At 39.5% G+C, this 22,778-nt stretch overlaps 4 protein-coding genes across 4 annotated transcripts; 2 read left to right on the top strand and 2 right to left on the bottom strand.

Annotated features, from left to right (window-relative positions):
- Nucleotides 1–135: 135 nt before the first annotated feature.
- LOC114791796 (kelch domain-containing protein 1) lies at nucleotides 136–3,660 on the bottom strand. The gene is made up of 13 exons (XM_028982246.1): nucleotides 3,382–3,660; nucleotides 3,192–3,262; nucleotides 2,755–2,872; nucleotides 2,563–2,675; nucleotides 2,358–2,442; nucleotides 2,194–2,277; nucleotides 2,026–2,106; nucleotides 1,859–1,917; nucleotides 1,659–1,768; nucleotides 1,513–1,585; nucleotides 1,293–1,377; nucleotides 1,122–1,174; nucleotides 136–737 (listed from the first exon to the last, which is right to left on the bottom strand). Exons 1-13 carry the CDS (start codon nucleotides 3,487–3,489, stop codon nucleotides 602–604), a joined length of 1,176 nt encoding a protein of 391 aa, XP_028838079.1. The 5' UTR covers nucleotides 3,490–3,660; the 3' UTR covers nucleotides 136–601.
- Nucleotides 3,661–3,891: 231 nt separating this feature from the next.
- On the top strand, nucleotides 3,892–8,640 carry pole2 (polymerase (DNA directed), epsilon 2). The gene is made up of 19 exons (XM_028986793.1): nucleotides 3,892–4,115; nucleotides 4,478–4,578; nucleotides 4,666–4,741; nucleotides 4,833–4,910; nucleotides 5,045–5,138; nucleotides 5,236–5,310; nucleotides 5,396–5,479; nucleotides 5,568–5,624; nucleotides 5,719–5,767; nucleotides 5,857–5,929; nucleotides 6,032–6,204; nucleotides 6,532–6,621; nucleotides 6,753–6,807; nucleotides 6,891–6,950; nucleotides 7,111–7,188; nucleotides 7,633–7,741; nucleotides 7,913–8,089; nucleotides 8,228–8,295; nucleotides 8,417–8,640. Exons 1-19 carry the CDS (start codon nucleotides 4,048–4,050, stop codon nucleotides 8,433–8,435), a joined length of 1,584 nt encoding a protein of 527 aa, XP_028842626.1. The 5' UTR covers nucleotides 3,892–4,047; the 3' UTR covers nucleotides 8,436–8,640.
- Nucleotides 8,641–8,735: 95 nt separating this feature from the next.
- klhdc2 (kelch domain containing 2) lies at nucleotides 8,736–12,430 on the top strand. Its single transcript, XM_028982182.1, has 14 exons — nucleotides 8,736–9,017; nucleotides 9,297–9,583; nucleotides 9,699–9,778; nucleotides 9,857–9,974; nucleotides 10,083–10,195; nucleotides 10,288–10,369; nucleotides 10,441–10,524; nucleotides 10,674–10,754; nucleotides 10,848–10,906; nucleotides 11,126–11,235; nucleotides 11,319–11,391; nucleotides 11,470–11,557; nucleotides 11,664–11,716; nucleotides 11,846–12,430. The coding sequence occupies exons 2-14, from the start codon at nucleotides 9,380–9,382 to the stop codon at nucleotides 11,970–11,972; spliced, it is 1,272 nt and encodes a 423-aa protein (XP_028838015.1). The 5' UTR covers nucleotides 8,736–9,017; nucleotides 9,297–9,379; the 3' UTR covers nucleotides 11,973–12,430.
- On the bottom strand, nucleotides 10,764–22,592 carry nemf (nuclear export mediator factor). The gene is given in 33 exon segments (XM_028982181.1): nucleotides 10,764–12,688; nucleotides 13,000–13,079; nucleotides 13,158–13,201; nucleotides 13,297–13,403; nucleotides 13,512–13,550; nucleotides 13,661–13,852; nucleotides 14,017–14,094; nucleotides 14,240–14,363; nucleotides 14,444–14,493; nucleotides 14,568–14,610; nucleotides 15,203–15,479; nucleotides 15,670–15,790; nucleotides 16,472–16,530; nucleotides 16,714–16,771; nucleotides 16,891–17,003; nucleotides 17,374–17,436; nucleotides 17,524–17,627; nucleotides 17,712–17,800; nucleotides 17,887–17,950; nucleotides 18,053–18,250; nucleotides 18,456–18,664; nucleotides 18,821–18,961; nucleotides 19,052–19,098; nucleotides 19,101–19,126; nucleotides 19,272–19,342; nucleotides 19,430–19,503; nucleotides 20,927–21,016; nucleotides 21,102–21,169; nucleotides 21,369–21,517; nucleotides 21,614–21,739; nucleotides 21,823–21,925; nucleotides 22,042–22,110; nucleotides 22,483–22,592. Coding segments are annotated over 33 exon segments (3,213 nt in total). The 5' UTR covers nucleotides 22,542–22,592; the 3' UTR covers nucleotides 10,764–12,610.
- Between the last annotated feature and the right edge of the window lie 186 nt (nucleotides 22,593–22,778).

The raw sequence follows: 22,778 nt of genomic DNA, 5'->3' as shown, positions 1-22,778 counted from the left end.
TCACATATTGTGCATAAATAAAAAACAAGAGGTGTAGTATGTGCTATGAATATGAACAGAGCAACAGTGTAAAGCAACAATGCGCCTCATACAGGACCTATCCCGATGTCAAAACTCGAGACTTGTGCACCACAGTCGGCTCCTAAATTTTATTAAAAAGCTGTTTTACTTTACAAACAGCGAACAACACCAGGGCAATGGTCTGAAGACATTTCAAACCATTTTAATTTGCAAATTACTGGCAAGAATAATCCTGAAAACCAAGACAATTGTATCAACTGACACGTTGCATGTTATATACATGTTATAAATTGTAATCACCGGTTTGAAATAACTTAAAACATTGAAGTCTATGTGAGATAAATTGGTTGTTAATAAAACAAAGTTATATATAAAATAAATAACATATAAAATATTGAAAATCAAAGCATATAAATATCAACTTTCTATTCAACGCAATTCAGAGGTATTAGAATTGCTTGTGTACTTGTAAAATTGACCTTCTTAGATTGTGTTCTGTGTGTAGAACTATTTGGGAGTTTCCGTTCTATTGTAGAGTTTCTCTCCTCACACAGCACATTCCTGTTCATTGTGATGTGTGTCACACAGCCTGAGGTTTTTGACCAGGACTGAAAAAAGTTGTCCTTTTCTCCACAGCTTTCCTCAGTTTCCCTGGTAAACATGGAAGTTGCTTCTGAAAAATTCCAGCATTTATGCCAATATAGTCTTCACATAACCTGCAAGAGTAATTTTGGAGTTTACTTCAAGTAACACAAACACAAAGGTCATTTTCAAAGGGTGATAATCTTAACACCATAATATTACCATTTAATTAAGGATTTGGTATTGTTATTGTTGAATACAAAACTAGGGGGCAGTGGTGGCCTAGCAGTTAAGGAAGCAGCACTGTAATCAGAAGGTTGCCGGTAATGGGTTAAAAGCAGAGATCACATTTCATTGTGTGCACCATGTGCTATGCTTGCTCTGTATCACAATGACAACCACTTCACTTTCACTAGGTAAAACCAATGACAGGGACATCATTTTCATCATTTTGTATTTCTGAAAGCTTTAGGTTATATTTGTCAGTTAAAACAATAAAAATATTTTAAAAACTGTACCCCATTAAGGAGTGAGGCATGGTTTGGAAGATGAGGGCATCGTTGCAGTGGCCCTGAGAAGAAATACTGCATCATTCCATGTTATATAAAACATGATTTATGCACATTATTACAACTGTGTCTTATTCTCTGGTGATTCTGATTTAGAAGATGTGTGCGTCATATACGTACAGTGTCAACCTGGAGAATATAGTTACAGCTTCCTCCAAAAACAATCACATCGGAGTCCTTTCCCAAGCACGCTGTGTGCCACAACCTGAAGAATACCATGTAGTGATGTAGCATTATTTTAATTTCCATTACACAAGAATTACTTCCTGTCAGCACTCTTTACTGTCTGTACGTGATGTAGAGTCAACAACAGCTCTCCCTCATTCTCACATTTACTAACCGTGGTTTGTCCTTGTATGGGTGTCCCAGCTCCTTCCATTTTTTAGTTTCAATGTCAAAAATCCAACCATCACCTTCAAAGAAACACACTGTTATATTTCCCACATTTTCTTACCACTACATAGATGTATTTATGCAGATACATACTCATTGGTTTGCAGTCCACACTGAGTCCTCCATACAGAAAGAGTGATTTGTCGGACACTGCAGTAAGGCTATGCCAGGATCGTCCAACGGGCACAGGTGAGGCAGGAACTCTAGAAGAGACCTCTGGCTTATTGTTTTTAGATTTATTTTGTTCACAGGTTTGATTATTGTGTAACGAATATAATCCAACTCAAACTTACATCTCAGACCATGTCCAAGTGTCCAGGTCCAGACAGAAAATATCACTTGCCCTGGTTTCCTACAAAGCAAATTCTTTTTAACTACATGAACACATAACAAGACATCTGTATCTCCTAAAATGAATATTTTGAGTAGTAACAGACATCAGTAGAGGAACAAGACTCACCATTACTCTGCCCCCACATACATAACCCTTGTTGTCCACAGAGGCGCTTGCATGTGCAGCTCGGGGGGCAGGTGGAGATCCCTGTTGGTAAAATGCTCAGTAATTATATATTTTTAGGTCACAAACCAATTATTTCCTAGATAAGTCGCATGTCCTGAACTGTCTCACTGAAGTGTCTGGTGTGCTCCAGCTGTCATTACTTGGGTCAAACACATGGACTTCATTGTTCCAACCCCAAAACACATCCTCCACCTAGAACAAATAAAGGTGAATGTACTTTACATCTTATTCAGTGCTATGACTTAAATACCTGCTACAAGCGTTATATCTACCCATGAAGGTTCATCCACAATAAAGCTTCTGGAGTTGTTAAGGTCACTGAGTGTCTTGTGTCCGTATCCACCAAAGTATATAACCCTGAAATTGAATCAGCATGGTCAATAAAACAGATGCTATATTCTGAAGAGGATAATGAATAAAACAAGAGCTAAACGTTACGTACAAAGCACCTGAATAATTTCCACCACTATTTTTTACCTGTCATCATATACCCAACAGGACAGTTTATCTCTGGGAGAGGGTGGAGAACCAGCTTGATGTTTCCTTTTTCTCCAAATGAATTGTCTGTCTTGAAGGTTGACAGAGTAGAGCTAGACGGTAGCAAAGTCATATTATGGGCAATTGGAGGGGTAATGTTATGTAGAAGATCAATATAATCATTTTAATTACCTGGTTTGTCTGTCCATCATCACAGCAGCCCCCAAATATGAACATCTGCCCATTAAGAGTGCTGCCACAAGTCCCAGACATGGAGGGTGGGACCTCTCCTTTCATGGATGCAAATTCCCTTAAAAAAAAACAGTCACCATGAATCCTTCATTGCCATAAAGTGTAAAGAACATGTTCTATAAGACCATGGGTCAGTCTTTTGTACAGGGGGTAGGTTTATACTTTAGACCTTCTAACACCTAAATGCATGAGTACAATATAACTTATTTGGTCTGCTTCCACAACACTGTAATGTCACCAAACTAGTGTTCTGCTAAGGCATTTACAGCAGCCATACTGTAGACTACATAAATATGCATATTTTCCAAATTCTCAACAGCATTATTAAGTCTCTTATTATTTACAAATTCATTATTTTGTCCATTTAAAGAGCTCACCATTGACCACTGTCTAAGTCGTATAACCAGATTTCATTGCTGGGTAGGAAAACTTCATTATCAGCAACCGACTGAAAAAGAAAAATATATATATGACAAAATTAGATCTATCTTTGTGCTTTTAGATTCTATGTTACAGTGACTTTAACGTGTGAAAAATAACTGGGTGTTTTCAGTATAATTTACTCACCACATATCCTCCCCAAACGTAGAGCGAGGTGCCCTCCACCACAGCAGTGTGGCCGCTCCGCTCACGGGCCACCAGCTCGGCTCGGTGTGCGACAACAGCAGGGTCCATTTGGCAAGAATTTATGATGACGCTGAGTTTATGATGACGCTGAAATATGATATAATCATTTTCAGCGTATTTCAACACAGCGCAGAGTCTAAAGTACCGATACGTTATCAATCAGAAGCGTTTTGACAGCTCCGAATAAAGAGGAACGGTCAAAAATACTACGGAAAGTCCAGTGGGTCATAAAGCTTCTTAGTAGTGTTAAAAAACTATTTTATTTCTTCGAAAAATCTACACCCTTTAAACAGAAAATAAAGCAAAATAGGCAAAGAAATATGCAAGTAAGAAATTGCAGTTGGTTTAAAATGATAAGAACTAATTTTGGCGTATACAGGACTTTAATTTTGAAACATCACAGAAGCCCGTGTTTGTCCAAAACATTCTTTAACAAAGACAATTCAGCTCAATGAGATGATCAACCCTCCACATGTTTCAGTTAGATCTTGGCGTTCAGTGTTGGTTCTTGAACAGTTTTTAAGGTCTTTGCTATGTCTTTAGGGGAAGATCGCGCGAATTCTAGAAGCGGAAGTGGAAATTTAGCGCCAATAGTTAAAGTTGAAGATGGAGGCTCGGAAAGTGAAGGCAAAAGTTTCTGCTGGTTTCAAGATGCGGGGTCTGATGCTACGACCGTATGTTTTGATCGAATTGATCAATAAATTTCTCTTAATTTCGTGTCTTTGCAGTGAGGTGCAGCGTCCTTGGTTTTCAGTTCCTCTGCATGAAACATGAAGTGATCAGCGAGAAGTTCTTGGATTCTCGTTACAATAAGTCTTTGAGTACCTTATCCTTAAATCAGTACCTATAGCAATTTAATTTGATACCGATAGGTTTCTATACCTTATGTATGCTCTGATTCTTACAGAAAGACAGACCCGATTTTATTATGACCGAGTTATTAGGAATCATATGGAAAATCCTGACAATTTTGTGTGTTAAGTGCAGTCTACAGTAATGTGACTTGAAGTTGTCTGTTTTTGGGACTGGCTTACAGCGAGGCCAGCAGGTTTTTAGTGGAAGTGCTGGAGTCGGTCAGTGAGCTGGAGCTGGATGATGTGATTGAGAAGATCTTGGATGCAGTGGAGAAGCAGCCATGTAAGGAACTGATGTCACCGGTTTTAAAACATTGCTAACATATCACTATTGGATCTGACATTTTCTCTTCCAATCGTCCGTATTTAGTGTCCTCTAGCATGATTGAGCTGTCTGTGGTGGAGAGTGCTGTGCAGGACTGCAGCCAATCATGTGATGAAACCATGTGAGTTTACATGCACCCTCTAAAATGTATTTGTTTCATTTTCTTTGATTGGCTTGTCTTTTGGTGTGACAAGAGTATGATTTTTTTCTAGAGATAATGTGTTCAACATAATTGGAGCTTTTGATGTGCCAAGATACATCTACAGCACAGAAAGGAAGAAATTTGTGCCGTAAGTGAATGGATTTATAGCAAAATCCTCAGATAAGTTGTTGAATGTGGCTGGCTGCCTAACATATTTATACCTGTGAGTTTACTTACTTTACTTAATACTTTATTTAATGTTTTTTTTTTTTTTACATACAGTAAAAGTATGACAAGACATCCAACACCCAGCCTTTGCGGCCTGGCCAGGGACAAAGCAGAACTCTTTCGAGAACGTTACACAATCCTACAACAGGTAAAAACCCACTGAAGGGTTTTGTGTTGGTGGTTTGGAACATCTGTAGATGTCAGTGGATGTGAAGGTGACTGTTTTTTTTTTCTTGTTAACATAGCGCACACACAGGCATGAGCTTTTCACCCCTCCTGTGATTGGCTCGGCCTCAGATGAAGGCAGAAACAAATTCCAGGTAAGGTGTTGGATCAAGAGCTTTTAATGATTGTTTTTTGATTTGTTTAAACACGACGCATTAGTTAATGATGATGCTTGATTAGCTGAAGACTGTGGAGGCGCTTCTCGGGAGCACCGCCAAACTCGGAGAGGTCATTGTATTGGGGATGGTTACACAGCTTAAGGAGGTAAATCAAATTGTTTAAATATACAGCTATGTAAAATGATTGCTGTTTCACACAATGATTTTTGGTGGTACTTAAATCCTTCCCTCAGGGCAAATTTTACCTGGAGGATCCAAGTGGCACAGTAGAGCTGAATATCTCAAAGGCAATATCCTTTCATGTATGCATCACCCAGATTCATGTCTTTGAACTGATATGAATGAGATATTGAGTGATTTCTAGGCCCTTAACCCTGTCCTCACCAGTTCCACAGTGGTCTCTACACAGAGTCCTGCTTTGTTCTTGCTGAAGGTAAGTTTTGGCATACTAATTAACAGTTTCAGAATATTTCTGCTCTCATGGTGACAAAAATCCAGACATATATTTTTCTTTTTCTGTAGGATGGTACGAGGACTCAGTCTTCCATGTAAATGCCTTTGGGTTCCCACCAACGGAACCCTCCTCAACAACCAGGTCACAACCAGAGTTTTTTGTACAAATATCCATACATGTAAAAAATGTTTTCAAACACTGCATTATAATGTTTGGTCAGCTAACATAGCTGTGCCTCTTCAGGGCGTATTATGGGAACATCAATTTTTTTGGAGGCCCCTCCTCTACTTCTGTCAAGTCCTCTTCCAAGCTGAAGCAGCTGGAGGAAGAGAACGAGGACGCCATGTTTGTTATCATGTCTGACCTCTGGTTGGACAGCGTGGATGTCTTGGAGAAGCTGCGAACCATGTTCTCAGGTGCAACATACTGTCCAAGCTGAAAGACATCTCAGTAGAGTGAAACCCACACACGCACACATAAGTGTATATGCCACAGCTTTATTTTTTTATGTACAAATAGTGAAAATGTACATGCTGTGCATCATTGTAAACAAATGCAAGTGGATAACTAAATGCTGTTGGGTGGTTAGCTTTTTTACCAGTCTCAACTGAAAGTTCAAAACCCAGAATAAACAGGTACAATTGCTCTAAGCATTGAGCACATAAGATGTGTGTAGTAGTAACTGTCAGTCATTATAGGCAAATATCCCTTTATCGTGCAATCTTTTACTCTTCATTTTGCAGGATACTCATCTATGCCCCCCACTTGTTTTATTTTCTGTGGAAACTTCTCCTCTGCCCCCTATGGCAAAAACCAGATGAGAGCTTTGAAAGGTGGGATGTCACAGAGTGCTGAGTTAACATGGGTGTCAGACACCGATCCTGTCTGCCAGCTGTGCAGCTGCATACCTTGTCTTTTCCAATTTCATTTTCTAACCTTTTTGAACAATCCTTGTGCTCGTTAGATTCATTTAAAACCCTTGCTGACATGATCTCTGAGTTCCCCAGCATCCACAGCAGGTGTGTGATCGAGCAATTTCAAACATCTCATTTTGCATCTGTGTGAGTGAGTTATCAATTAGTTTTTTGCTTTGCAACTACAGCAGCCGTTTTGTGTTTGTTCCTGGTCCTGAAGATCCTGGTCCAAGCGCCATTCTGCCCAGGTGTGCAATTTTTCTTATTTTTGTTATGTCAGATATGTCTTGATATATTATTGATTCAAATATACATTTCATTTAGTTGCCATGTTCTTACTGCGCTGAATGTGTGGGTGTGAAGCAGTGTATAAGATATTTTTAAATAGTTTTTTTTTTTTCCCATCAGACCCCCTTTGGCAGAGCACATTACAGAGGAGTTTAGGGAACGAGTTCCCTTTTCAGTCTTCACCACCAACCCATGCAGGTGTGTTTTGAACATAATTGTGCCATAAAGAACACATAAAGAACAGATGGGGCAGTGGTGACCTAGCGGGTAAGGAAGGGGACCCGTATTATGGGAACATCAATTTGTCGGTTTGAATCCCGAGGTACCACTGAGCATTATCCACACATTGCTCCCCGTGCACCATTCATAGCTGCCCACTGCACATTATGGGTGATGGGTTAAATGCATAGGACACATTTTGTTGTGTGCACAGTATGCTGTGTTTGCTGTGGTTCACAATGACAATCGCTACACTTTCACGTTCGTTCTTTAACATAATATTCCTTTCTTTAACATAATATTCATTTTGTTTCACTTTATTCAATGGGCAAATTATTTTTATATGCAAAATGCACCCTTTGGTTTGCATCTCCAGTACATTTCTAGTATAAAGAAGGTAACAATCTAATTTTCATCAATCAGGATCCAATACTGCTGTCAGGAAATAGTAGTGTTTCGGGAGGACCTTGTTAACAAAATGTGCCGGAACTGTGTTCGCCTGCCCAGTGGCAACCTGGATATCCCAAACCATGTAAGTGTGGCTGTCAGCTGGTGGACAATTATTTTGAAGAAGAAAGGAAACAATTAACAGTTTGAATCTTTTTTTTTTATACATGATTTAGTGTACACACATATAACTTCACTTTGTCACTTTTAGAAATAATTATACATACTCAAGGTTTCCTATTTATTTTCTCCTCAGTTTGTGAAGACCATCTTGTCACAGGGTCATCTGACTCCATTGCCACTTTATGTCAGCCCAGTCTACTGGGCTTATGACTATGCTATGCGTGTGTACCCCATACCTGACGTCATAGTTTTTGCAGACAAATATGATCCTTTCAGCATCACCAATACTGACTGCCTGTGTGTCAATCCAGTAAGTGTACACTGTACACGAACATGCATATCTGTAACAAGTAATTTATACTGAATGCATAAAGATAGAATTCCCAAAGTTTAGCCTTAATGGTGTATTTTTTTCCCTAGAATTTCTAACGTTTTCTATTTGTGTTAGGGCTCCTTCCTCCGAAGTGGCTTCACATTTAAAGTCTACTATCCCTCTAACAAAACCATTGAAGACAGGTATGCATATGTTTTTGCACCACCAGTAAGCTTTTTTTTTCTTTCAAGTGGTTTTAGGTAATATATATTAAATTAATGCTTTTGTAATTTGCTTTTGAATAACTTTTTTTTTTTTTTACAGCAAACTACAGGGCCTTTAAGAGACTTTGTCCACTTGCATTTTTATGTATAATGTTATGTATTTTATGTATTATGTATAAATGTGTGTATTTTACTTTTGTAAATCTCTCACTAACTAATGTGTATCTTACATAAAAAATAAAGCTTGTTAGACATAAATGAATCATTGATGTCAGTGTCACAATTTTACAGTAGTATTTATTTTTAAATAAAATATTAAAGTTACAAGTGAGATGTTTTCCATTTACTCTTGTTAAAACTTTTATTTTGAAATTTCTGGAAGAATCTCGTCAGCACATTGACCTTACCAATATGGCCGACACATGTTGATATTGGGTGCTTCCGGTTAGGCCTTCTGGTCAAAATCGTTTCAGAATTTTGCCTGTTGCAGCTGGCCGAGGTCGGAAGTGTGAAAATCACCAACTCCACGGCCACAGCATGGTTATTGGTGTAATTCTTCTATTTTAGCAAGCTTATTATTTTTTGACTTGGCAACATTTAGTGCAGTTGAAGTCCGTCGCGCGCGGCTGCCTGCTGGAAGAACTGTCGTGTGGAGACATCAGTAACAACAACGGCAGCAGCGTTTGTTTGGTCTGCTCAAGGTAAGAACGATAAGGCCAAAGTGGCCACTCGGATTTACTGTGGTTTAATCCACTGCGCAGGGGCCGAGAGATTTTGGTTGCACAATAATTTGTAAATTGGTGAAATATATATGAGGGCTACTAAAGAGCTGTTCTGAAAGTTCTTGCATAACGAGTCACACACGAGCAATTAGCTTCCGAATATTTGTAGGCATGTCTTTTGCTTTAATTTGTTAAAATAGTGTGTGTGTGTATGTACATATATGTATATAGTTGCTTTTTTCCACGCGTGCTTTTTAGTGGTTTGCCTAACACGAGCTGGTGTGAAGTTTGGGAAGCAGACTGCTGCCACCCTCTCCAGCCCTGTTTGGGTAAAGGCAGACATGGAGGAGGACATGGCGGAGCTCGTAGGCAGGCGGGAGGAGGACGACGATGATTCCGAACGGGATGAAGAAGAGCGGGACTGGCTGGACTGGGCGGAGGACGAGGTGGGCACTGAGACGCTGGAGCTGGACGTTCCTGCGGAGAGGAGTGGCCACGTCGCGGTGGTGGATGGAAACTGCATGTATGTGTGGGGCGGGTATAAGGTGAGGAAATCAGATCAGGGAAACTTGATGCAAATGGCGCACAAATGACCAAGACGCAGATGCAACTCAATAGTTTGTTTTTGTTTTTTTTGCACAATTTTTGTCGTCCTTCCAGAATGCTGAGACAGCAGGCCTCTTTGACTTGTATCTGCCTAGAAACGAAATTTGGATCTACAACATGGAAACAGGAAGATGGTAAACTAATCTTCATCTTGTTCATATGTGTATAATATTAATACTATATGGATATATTTTTCGTGTTTTCATTTTCAGGAAGAAGCACCAGACTGAGGGGGATCTGCCAGCCCCCATGTCAGGTAGCTGTGGGATGTGTGTTGAAGGCGTCCTCTACTTGTTTGGAGGCCACCATGCCAACGGAAACACCAACTTGGTGAGGGAGGCATTTAGCACACTTTGTGTGTTTCTGTTTTAAATAAAATATTGATTTGGAGGAATTTGTATGCACTGCTGGTCTGAGATCTGCCCTTGCCTTTGTCAGGTTTATCGTCTACCTCTAAGAGCCTCTGTACTGTGCTGGGAGAAAATGCGAGACCTCAAAGGCTTGGCTCCTACCTGCAAAGACAAACTTGGCTGCTGGGTTTACAAGAACCGGTAAATGAGACGATTGAAAGATTTCTTCAGGTGGATTTTAAAAAGAAATTCTCCTGGACCTCCACTGAAAATGGGTCTTTCTGCATCTGCAGACTGGTGTATTTTGGAGGTTATGGCTATGTTGCACAAGATGGTCATCGAGGGACATTTGAATATGATGAGAATTCATTTATGGTAATACAAGATAAGCACTCAGATTGGTTAACTGGTGAGAGGTTATTATTTTTAATGTTGTTTTGTTCTAGGGTAACAATGCAGGGCGGGGCTGGAACAACCATATCCACATCCTAGATCTAGATATTTTGTCATGGAATCAGCCCATCACAAAGGTACCATCACAATGATTTTGTAGATAAGGAGTTTGTTAGCAGCTCTGTTAGAGGCTAGCAGGGCTCTTTGTATTTCTGCCGTGGAAGTAATTTCCAAAATGATAAACACTCAAGAGCTGTTAATAATTTGCCCCATTTTATCTCTGTAGGGAAACTCGCCTTCCCCAAGAGCTGCACATGCTTGTGCAACTGTGGGAAATCGAGGCTATGTTTTTGGTGGCCGTTTCATGGTATTTTTTCCCCTCATATTTATGAAGATGCGGCGAGTAATGTTTTCTACACTCTTTTACTTTTTTTTTTCTTTCACTTCTATATTGTAACAGGATTACCGCTTGAATGACCTGTACTACATCAACATGGACAGCTGGGAGTGGACAGAAATGTACGTGGGCAGGTTTATTAGTTCTTCCAGCCTGATCTTTTCACCACGCTATTTGTATTTTATGGCACATACAGTTAAAAAATGCCGAGCATCATTTGTAAACATGATTCTAGATTATATTCATATTTACATTTGAGGGAGCTGTTGAACTCAATCAGATATCTCACACATTATTGTAATATGCATGAATTCCCCCATGTTGCCTGCTCTGCCTTGCAGGGCTGTCCCTCAGGACGGTCCAGTGGGTCGTTCCTGGCACTCCTTCATCCCTGTATCACATGACCACATCTTCCTGTTTGGAGGCTTCACCACTTATAGAGAGACGCTCAGTGAGTGTCCTTACACAACTGTCCATGCACACAACAAAAATAATGTATCAGATGACATGTAAACCAGAGGCTACTGTGCACAGGTGATGCCTGGCTGTACTGCATCAGCACCAATGAGTGGAGGTTGTTTAATCACAAGCACGCTGAGAACCCCCGGTACTGGAGTCTAAACCAATTTATACATTTTTATATAAATGAAAATCTTATTGAATGACTGACCGTGTGTGTGTTTAGACTCTGGCATACAGCGTGCTATGGACCTGAGGGTGAGGTTTTTGTGTTTGGGGGCTGTGCAAATAACCTCCTCTCCCAACAGAGAGCGGTAGGCACACCAACCGCAACACCCTTGCTTGTGAAGTTTTTATTTATTGTTTCTGTACTTTTCTGAATAAATTTAACTTGCAGGTCTTTTGTCTTTGACCCAACAGGCTCACAGTAATGAATTACTGGTGTTCAACACTCAGCCCAAGTCCCTTGCCAGGTGAGGGGGTCTGTTCATGGCCATATGTGTGTTAGATATTTTCATGTGTGTGTGATGTAATCAATTTTGAAGACTGGATGTGTGACTGGGGAAAAAAAAAAACAATACTAACAATAATATTCCTAACAGGTTGTGCATGGATGTGGCTTTGCAGTATCGCGGACAACTAGAAGCTATGTGGGACTATCTGCCCAAGCACCTTCTCAATAGCCTCAAACAGCGTCTGAGCATCAGCTTCAACACACTGGGCTCTTGAAATTCTGTGTGTTTGTCTGTGTGTGAGAGAGTGAGTATGTGATTGCGGCAGATCAGGTTTTTTCATTTGTATTGTTCTGAGGTTGGAATGAACATGGCTCAGCAGATCGCATCAGAATATAAGGCATTATTGTAGGTCTGGACTAAAATTATTCTGATCATTTAAGTAGTGGAAAAATGGAAAGCATAGTTTTATTGTGTACATAGTGAAATATTTATTTTTTTGGTCTTTGTATGTGTTGTATATTCTAAATGTTGTGTTCTTGGCTTTTTTTGCCTAATGCATCATGATCAGTTCAATTAAAAATGCAGAATGTTTAAGCTACTGCAGCTGTACAGCACTCATTTTCAAAAAATGTCTTGTCTAATTTGCACTAAAAATTTACTTAATTTCTTTTTATATTGTTAATGTTTTAAATTGTTTTGAATTCAGATCAATAAACTTTCTAATTTAATCTACTCGAGGCATTGAAATGATCAAACTGCCAATCAGAATTCTCCTTGTGAAGACTTGAAGTCTTCTTTCCAAGCATCAGTTCCTCTATAGTTCTATGGCTATCAAGGATAGTTCATCTGGCAGAAAAAAGGGTAAGGCAGTTTTGTGTTCAGTATGTGTAGAGCACAGGTTATCCATGTTGCTCATTTTCTCTTTACTGCCAGCAGGTTGGGTGCGGAAACCTTTACTTTGCCTGGTAGGTTCCTGGAGAGATCTGTGTCCTGAGGGAACAAATAAAATCAGAATTGGTTTCCCACAGCATCTATGCCGTTTTATATTATAGTAGGAAGTACTTGTATTTTAATTCTATCTACTGGAGTTACAGCGAGCTCTGTGTATTTCAACTATTTTATGTAAATAATGGCTAGGCTAGATCTAAGTTAAATTTGCACTCATAAATTATTCAAAGCCCTCAGGGACGTGGGTTTTAAAAGTTTCACAGAAATTACAATTGAACTAAGTAACTGGGTGCATGCTGAAATCCATAATATGCATGAAAAGATAAAGCTCCAGAACTCCAGAGCATTTGTACCTTTATGCTACGCAGGAGGTCTTTCTCACGAGCAGAAACTTCTTTAGAGCGTATGAAGCTGAATACTGCAGTCCGAGCGGCTGTGTGTCAAATTCAAGGTCAAAGGTCACTTAGAGTTGCAAATCCAGGCAGTTTTAGAAAAATTTATCTGGGTTTACCTTTTCCTCTTTTCTGTGTGCCTGGGGTCAACTTCACTTTATGCCTTTGAGAACAAGAAAATAGAAATAAGAGTGTGTTTTGCTCTCTGAAAGAGGAGTGCACACTGGGGTGGTTCTGAGCGTGATGCTGAGCACACACTTGTAGCTGGAGAGGGCAGTGTAGGGGGCGCAGACAGGAATAGCAAATAGCATCACATCCTCAGGGTGGGGCTGGCCTGTCAAAGAGTCCAGCAAATTCTGTGCATCCTAAGGGGCAAGAAGATTAATCCTTTTACTATTTCTTTTTACCAAAAGCAAGAAAAGGCAAAGTAGTGGATGTCCCTTATGTGCAGTGTATCAGTAAAAATATCTTACTTCAGCTCCAGCAGCATCTTGATCCAAATCTTCTGTTTCCTGTAATAAAGTATAGTGTACAGAATTTATTTGGCCATCTTTCACATTTCATAATGAATAAACCCACCAAGTGACACAAACTCACATACCGATGTTAATTCAGCCCATACCTTGTCATCCTGTTCTGGAACAGCCACAACTGCCTCCGCTGGACACTCATCACTCATTGGCTGCACTTGAACCTTGACAGCACCTCCTGCTTGCCTAGGTTTCTGCTGAACTTTCTGAGGCGGCTTCTTCACCAGCTCCTCTTTCCCCTTCTTTCCTTTCTTGCCTTTTTCTTCTTTATTACACCCAGAAGACTAAAAAATATATTAAATATGCACTTGTTTATTATTTCAGTTGCATTTTTACATTTTTATTCCAATTATTATTTATTTTTAAGTTGTGAACTTCCAATGTCGAGTTTATTCACAAGTCACATTTTACACCCTTTGAATCAATCTTTGTATTTAAAGCCCCTCACCCCCAGCAGCTTCATCATCAGTTCCCGGTCCTCCTCATCCTGGTCTTTGTATTTATCCTTCATCTTCTTTAGCTTGTTCTGGACAATACCAAACCAAGCACAATGTTAGTTGAACATGTACAACATGAACTTCTGTCATATTCCATTTATAGAATTGCATTTATGTAATGAATATGTCAGTAGCTCGATTCAGTGGTGTTGTAATGTTCAAGTGCTGACTGACCTTCTGACCCCTCTTCAGAGGTTGCTGGGTAGATCCTGTGCTCTGGGTGCTTTGTGCCTCTTTTCTGGTTTCTGTTGATTCTGGGTCTTCAGAACAATCTTGCTTCTGTTTCTTCTTCATCTCCCTGTAAAATAAAACGCTTGCACTGCAAACAACTTACATTTAAGAACAATGTTACAGCTGGAGCTCACTGTATCCTCTTACCGCCTCTGTTTCGCAGTCATGTGCTTTCTCCCCTGCATATCCACATCAACCTATAGACAAACATTTGTAACAAACTGTTTATAAGAATTACAACCAAGTAAACTTTTATTAGTAGTAACTTTACCTGGTTAGAGATACCCTGTTTAAAACCAGGACATTGGTTCCCTCTGCAAAAAACATCATCTGTTACACTATTACATTTACAGTATTTATCCACAGCAATGTACAATCAGTAGTTACAGGGACAGTCCCCCTAGAGCAACTTAGTGTTAAGTGTCTTGCTCAGGGACACAATGGCGGTGTGGTTTGAGCCTGTTACTCATTAGTGCAACTCCACTCCTATCCATACTTTCAGAGAGGCACCTGTATATTGGCTTCCAGCTTCCAATTACATGTCTCTTAAAGATACTGAAATTCAGATTTTCTTGGTTTCATATGTTTCATTGGCACCTTACTGAGCCACTGTAGAACAAACAGAGATACACTGTCAGAAATTTTAGAAGTTTACAGTATTAAACAGGGGTCAGAATGGTCACTCTAACGAGTCTGCATGTACACAGCCACATATGAACCAAGCTATTAAGTATATTCTGAAACCTTTCGACAATGAAAACAAAGATGCTCTGACCCATGGATAACAAGTTGACCACTATCACTTTGTGTCTAGCCCAGTTCTTGAAAATCAATGTATTAACTAATAAATGTATTTAATTTCATGGGTCAGAGGTGATAAATGGTTCGGTATGCATGCAATGTTACCTGCTGGGCTGTAGGTGAGTGAGTGAGATGGTTGTGTCAGGGAAACTGATGTTGTTGTCCTCCTCCTCTTCCTCCACATTCATCTTTTCCCCCTCAAGAGTTTCTGCCTCAGGTTCCTCAGCTAGTGTCTGTAACTGTTCTTCTTCTCCATCCACATCCTCCTCACCATCTTCAGATATTTTTGAGCTACTTGTCATTCCCTCATCCACTGATTTCTCTGTCTTCTTCTCATCCTCTCTTAGTTGGTGAAGGTCTTCCTCATTTCCACTGTCTTCCCCTGGATCACATAATCCCAGAGGAGAGAGAGAGCAGAATAATCCTGAATCTTTCCATCATATCAGATATTAGTTATACAAGTGTGTTGTAAGCATTCTCAGTCAAAATACAATGCAATCTGACTGACGTGTGTTGGATGAGACAGATGAGGTCAAATCTAAAGTACGCTTGATACCAAGTATAAATCATACCAAGTAACTCCTCTCCTTCTTCAAGCAGATCTGCAGTGCTAGAGGCCACATCGTCCACCTCCTCTTCCACAGTCTTTACCTTCCTCTCACCTTTATGTCTCCAGACGCACTGCTCATCGACCTTCACACACACAAAATAATGACAAATCAGCTCACAGGATTACTATGCAGATACTACTCGAACTTACTATACCCTACTCACAATAAGTTAGGGATATGAGAGACTTAGTGGAGGTCAAACATACAGTGCTTGTTTCACTTCAGACATTTTTGGGAGGCAATTGTATTGGGGTGAGACACAGGTGTGCCTTATATTGGGGCTAATACCAAGAGACAACTTTTCTCAATGTGGCACCAAATTTCAACATTCTGTGGGTAGAAAAAGCTGGTATTGTCGCTAAGTGATTCCATGTTAATCATTCAAACAGCCATGAACACAATGGTGTGTCTCAAAGTGTCATCAGCAGACTTGCATCAAGACACAGAACTACTGGCAGAGTTCATGACAGACCCAGGATTGGAATCCCACAAGTGACATACCCCAATGATGACCAGTACCTAAGGACCTATGCACTCAGACATCGTTAAGCAACTGCCATACAGCTGCAGGCCCATTTATGAGATGGGTACTCGAGAGGGGTACTAGGGTTTCCAGATAAACCATTTTTAACCAACTCCACCACTTTGGCTTGAATGCTAATTTTTGTTATTTGGGGCTATCCCTGTTATTGTGTAATTTAAAAAATAACAATATGCCTAACTTATTGTGAGTAGTGTATTTATAAAGTGTTCTGTTATTTACCTTAAAGAGAAAGCTGAAACCCATTATAAGGTAAGATGGAGGAAGAAAGTTTTTCTTTCCTGGAAAAAAACCCAAAAGACTCAAAAGATGAGAACAGTTAACAGATTTTAATTTGAAGCCGGGTTTTATGTAAATGAGAGAATGCACACCTCTAAAGCATAGGAAAATAAGAAAATATGTATGAAGATGGTAGATCACATTTATCACTGATATAGAGGTTATAGGAAAACGTGGACATGCACCTCTTATCATAAAACTGCCAGTGGTCAGGTACTCTCCAGTAGGAGCTGTTTTGGACACCTGAACAGAGACAGAACCAGTAAAAGCCTGCCTGTTGACATCACCATTCATAATATTGTTATTGATCTCGCTATACCCAGTAATACTGCTCAAACCCATCGAATGGGTTCAATTCTCACCTGATGGTGGTGAACCCACCAGGCACTGGTGATGACCCGGGCATCCCAGGCAGCACTGTAGCACACAGCCATAGTGCCTGCCTCAGTGAGTGTACGAGGAGGGATGGATTCACCTTGAAAAGAGAATGAATAAAAGTGTAAAGGCTTTAATATGTATGTCCCACTAAACACCTCAGTACCTTACTGATACTAGATTCTGTCTCTTGAAGCCTTCACAGTTTATATTATGTAAATGTAATATATTCTCTCTGCATGTTACATTTAGTGAAATAACACATTAATACTAGAATTTAGAAGTTAAAAGAATACATTATCATCTTAGCCTTTCTGCTCAATTAACTTATTATGAAGTAATTTGTTGGTTGAACTGGGATTGTTGGATAGGGGTAGCCCAAAAAGGAATTGCAATTCTCCATAGATAACTCAGAACACGTGGCCTAAACTATTAAATTTAAGAATTTGTTTTATGCATTCTGGTTTCACCTGTGGGGTTCTTGATTACACAGCTGGTGGCTCCATGGAGATCAGCATGAATGTAGATGTCCCCTGAAATCACAAATGTTTAAAGGGTTAGACTGTAATGTGCTTCAGATAGATGGCTGTCCCAACCTAACACTGCAATCATTCACCTACCAGCACGCAGGTACCGCTTGACTATCATCTCGTTCTGCTGCTGGTCTCGTCCAGCAATGATCAGGTAGTTCTCTGAGCTGATAAACCACAGAAACTTCTCAAACCTGGCAAAGCAAATAGTTGTAGAGGATCTTTAGATTCTTGACTTGGCCTATGAAATAGAGCAAAAAGTTAAGACTAAACCATACCAGTAGACTTTTCTGGCTTTTTGAATACTGGTGACAGTCTGGACTTCTTTGAGAGTCTGTTTAGTTTTTTTCTCAGCAGACTTGAAAGCCTTGAAACATCGATAAAGCCAATGACTTCACTAAATAAAAGGGTAACACTGTAACATATGTGTTCTTTAACCTTGGTATATTTCACCTTCTGAGAAGCTTCTATGGTCTTCTGCTCCTTCTTGGCAGCACTTCGCTTGTGGTCATAATACCTGAGGAAACATTACATAGCATTTAGTTTGTGTAGCTTTAATAATATCCTATAATTGTTAATGTTTTGAACTTTTCAAAAGTATAGGCCTAGGCTTTCTCACTTCTTTGCATTGGCATATGCAGACAGGCTTAGGTCCACATCCACCAGTACAGGTTTGTTCTTCTGCAATTTTCCTTTCTGCTGCTTGTCTTTTTTCTTGTTTTTCTTCCCCTTTTGACTCTGTACTGATCCTATGACTGACTCATCTTCCTCCATATCTCCATCCATCTCATCATCCTCAGGACTGATATAGGGGTTTCTGTGCAAAACGAAAATGAATCAGGGGTTTCAGTTAGAAATATGGTGGTGTATACTGACTGATACCTGGCTGATACCTCATGACATCCACTATCCAATAATAACAACTAAAATCAGCGTTCAGGGAAAATTGATTTCACAATAAAAAGGAAAATCTAATTTATACAGTCAATACTTATTTGGGAATGAAGGGTTTTAATAATTACCTGAGCAGCATGGTGATGTGGTTGGTCTTCAGTTTCAAGTCTTTAATAGCACAGGCCACTGGGTCTCCAGCTGCTTGGGCCTCCTTGACAATCTGTCCAATTTCCATCCAGTCCACTTGATTGGCCAGGGCACTCTGTACCACCTGAAGGGCTCGCTCTACGATGGGCAGGTTCATCTCGACCAGCTCACCTTTCAAGCAGTCCAATTCCTAAAGTGTGCACGCGCACACACACACACACACACACACACACACACACACACAAGACCTTAGTTAATGCAGTATAATTTATTGCTTTACTCAGCGTTGAGAGAAATCCAAAAATGTAACTTCACAATCTGCTAAAGCACCACAGCCAGATTTTACCTGAGCCTGGTGCAAGGCCTCTAGTCGCTGCTCGTGGTCCTTTCTGACATTGTCAAGTTTTTTGAGAGCCTGTTTCTCCTGCTGCAGAGCTTTCACATCAATCCTCTGACTCTCCATCTTTGAGAAGAACTCATCAACTGCCTAAAAATGTAGCCAACAATTTAATGAAGTTTTTTTTTCCCATTCACAGTAGAGCTATTTTTTTTCGTTCATAGTATAGTGAGAATCTACCTTATCAAAAGATTCTAACTCCACATATGGACTCTTTGAATTCTGGCAAACAAGAATGGATGAAATTCCTCAAAGCTGAAGAAAAATAAAATCACAATTAGATCTAACTGCTCGTTAGCAAGACTCAATTAAGCTCCAAACCAACAATAAAAACAGTTTGAAGCAATAAAAAAAAATCTCAGTTCAATATTCATGATATAAAATATGTAAGGAACCATACGTCAGCAGCTCTTCATGTGGGCTGTCTGTACCCAAACTTGGTTTCTTTTCACATTTCTGAATAATGTAGCCCTGAAATAAATAGTTACATAACTATCTGAACAACAACCACATTTCTATTAGACAAAATGCCTGTGTTTGCTCATTAGTGCATCTAACCTTTCCTTTAAAGTTAGCAGTTTTCTCCATGAATTCCTCAGCCAGTTTGAAAGACTCCAAAATTTTGGCCGCATCTAGACAAGAAAACAGTCTGGTCACTGGCTGCACGGTATCAATGTTGCATGACAAAGACCTTAAAGTTGTGATGCTGTCTCATTTAAAAGGGCAGCAGACCGGTGGTTCTCAAAGTTTTTAGGATGAATGTGACCTCTGAAAATATTTCAAGTCAAGTTTCACAGGCCTATCAAAATAATTTATACAGGAACGATACATTTATGACAGTCAAATACAAATGAGGATATTAACCTTTGGGGATATTCAAGGTCTGTAGTGATTTGTGTTATTTGTATGTTTTCTTCTATTGTGTTATATGTAGCACTGTTTGGGTTTGGTTGTTTGACTCATCTTCTTTACACTGTAAAAAAAAAAAAAATCGCAGTACTATTGCACTTTGGTTTGTTTTGTGTGATTCCCAGCCACCTACATGTGTGTGAAAAAATGTTGCCACTCTCTCTGATTTCTTCACATTTAAATATTTCAGATAATCACACAAATTAAAATCTTAGTCAAAGACAAAACAAGTAAACACAAAAAAGAATTAAAAATCTTCATTCTACATTTCTTCAGCCAATCAGAGCCTTAATGTTATTTTTGCTCAGCAGTGGTTTGTGCCATGGCACTCACCATACAGGCCATTTTTGTCCAGTATTTTTCTTATGATAGAGTCATGAACACTGAACTTAACTAATGCAAGTGAGGCCTGAAGTTTGGATGTTATTATGGATATTGTTTGTGACCTCTTAGATGAGTTGCGGGCTATAGAAGTGAGTGGGCATTCACAGAAATTACGTCAACAACACCATGCACCAACCACAATGTTAAGCACAACCAAAAAGTTGTGTCTACGCTTTTTCTGAAAAATAAAACTATCTAGTGTCTCGCGTGACGGAACCAAAAAAAAAACATTTGGTCACATTTCCACATCTAATCACTGAGCAACTGCAAGCCATGAAGGAAAATTTACACCTATTGCAATTTCTAGCCACTGCAGGACCATAGACAGGCTAGGGGAACTAGTATTAATGTTAAATAATCTCACAAATTGAAATTTTCCTAATAGGGGACTTTTAAGTTATGTTTTAACGGGGAGCAATCATTTTGTCACACAGGGCCATGTAGGTTTGATTTTTTTTCTCTCCTAATAATAAAATAACACATTTGGTGTTTACTTGTGTTGTCTTTGACTAATGTTTATTATTTTTTGATGATCTGAAACATTTAAATGTGACTAACATGGAAAAAAGTAAGAAATAAGAGAATGGGCAAACACTTTTTCACACCACTGTATACCCCTTCCTTCGTTGTTCATTCACTAGCCCTAAACGGGACACAACCTGCATTTAAATACACACTAGAGGGAGTGTACCAGTTTGAGAACCAAGGTTAACAATAATATAGGGAAACTTTGGATTTAAATCAAAACAGAAAATCCCTTACCTTGGGTGACATCAAACTGACCACTGATCTTCATAAGGCCTGACAGCCCAACTTCTATCAGACAGTGCTCAATAAGCGTGGATCCGTAGACTGTCGAAAGAGATATTTGAATCACAAACACACAGAAATTATTCAAAAGCGTAGAGTCAGTGTGAGTACCAAGAATAAAACTTACCCAGGTGAGGGTTCAGGACCCTTTTGACTTGTTCTCCATTTGGAGCAGCGGTCAGGATTTCTGTCAGTCTGAGGGAGAGACATGCAGTGAGGTCACGGTAAAAATACATAATAACCTCTTCTACCTAGTGCTCTTGCAAATTATAACTGTATATAGCCTCTTACTCAATCCTTTCATACAATATAAGAAGTTATTTGAATTTTCTTTTAAGAATATCAGATTAATAAAAAAAGGGTGTATTCTGATTCTAGGTTTAAAGGCACTAACCTCTCAAGGCTAATGAGGGGCTCTGGTGCTCGTGCGTTCTCCACTGGGTACCTCTCCCTCACAGCAATCTTCACATCCTCTGCCTCAGCAGTACGGAATCGAAGCAGGTTCAGAATTGTGTACTCGAAATCAGCCAGGATGATGTTACCCTGCAAATGCCAGACACACGTGTGCTATGACACAACTTTGTAAAGACAATACAATACTAATAGTTCCAAGCCAGTATGTAAAGAAAAATGTCTTACCCTGTCATATAGTTCAATGATAAGATGGTATGCAGCCTCATCAGATCCAAATTGCATGTCCACAATCCTGTCCACACCAAGCTGTGTGACAGACACCAGTCTCCTGGACTTCAGATGTTTTCGGCACTACAGCCCACGTAAATAGAAAGAAATGTGATAACCCTAAAAGGTTTCATCCTAAAACATTCCAAAAATGTTGCCATTCTTACTTTCATAGCAAAGCCGGAGGGCATGAGATTTTTAGGCCACTCAAATTCAGTTGAATGGATTCTGATTCCCGATTCGACCAGTAAAACCACTTTAGTTTCAGGCCTGAAATCAAGCACAAAAATGATCATGACAGGCTCCCAAAAAGTGTCGCAGATGTGACAAGCCTTTGTAGTCTGTTATATTAATGAGATGCCAGGACTTCAGAATAGAGTACTTACTTTTGCAGACGGATGAGATAGGTTTTGCTGTCAATGTCATAGACATTATCTACTCTCATTCCAATATAGCTGTAAAATTAAAGCAGAAAACTATCAGTAATCAGATTTGACATTATATAATGGTGTGCAAACCACCTCACGAAAACCTAGAAATGTATAACAGCCACTCAACTCATCAGCCATAGACTTCATAACCGTGTTTTAATTTATATCTCATTCAAACCACAATATTATTTAGTCATGTGCACAGAGTGCCCATTTCCTGATTAGACGTCAATTCATCTCCAGTTTCACCTAAAATACTACTGCAGACCTGGAATTGACAGTTTTGATTGCATAATTTCATGTTTCTTATACTTGCTCAAAAACTCTTTCTTTAAGGTCCACTGTGCAGGTTCCTGTTTACTCCACAGGGAAAAAAAACAGTAATTGTATGCTTACTTGGACTTAATTTCGGCGACGACCGCCCTGATGTCCAAGGTATTGAATCTCGTCTTCATTCTGTCGTTTTGGTCGGCATGGATCGACTCCTCACTCCTGGCGTACTGGGAAACAGTTCCGCGCATGCGCGAAACGTCTACGGAAGCCTGTTAGATTAAAATTGTGTTGCCAGATACTTGTATGAAACGTGTTTGGAGGTTTTTAATCCATTTTCGTAAAAATTGTCATTACATTGTTTCCAGCAGTAAGTTGTTTACTTGAGCATTTAAAAGAAATATAATGTAATAAAAGGAACA

The sequence above is a fragment of the Denticeps clupeoides genome, chromosome 1 (genome assembly GCF_900700375.1).
Source record: "Denticeps clupeoides chromosome 1, fDenClu1.1, whole genome shotgun sequence".
NCBI classification, from domain to species: Eukaryota; Metazoa; Chordata; class Actinopteri; order Clupeiformes; family Denticipitidae; genus Denticeps; species Denticeps clupeoides.
The sequence above is the reverse complement of the archived record's forward strand: the minus strand, read 5'-3'. Positions and strand labels throughout refer to the sequence as shown.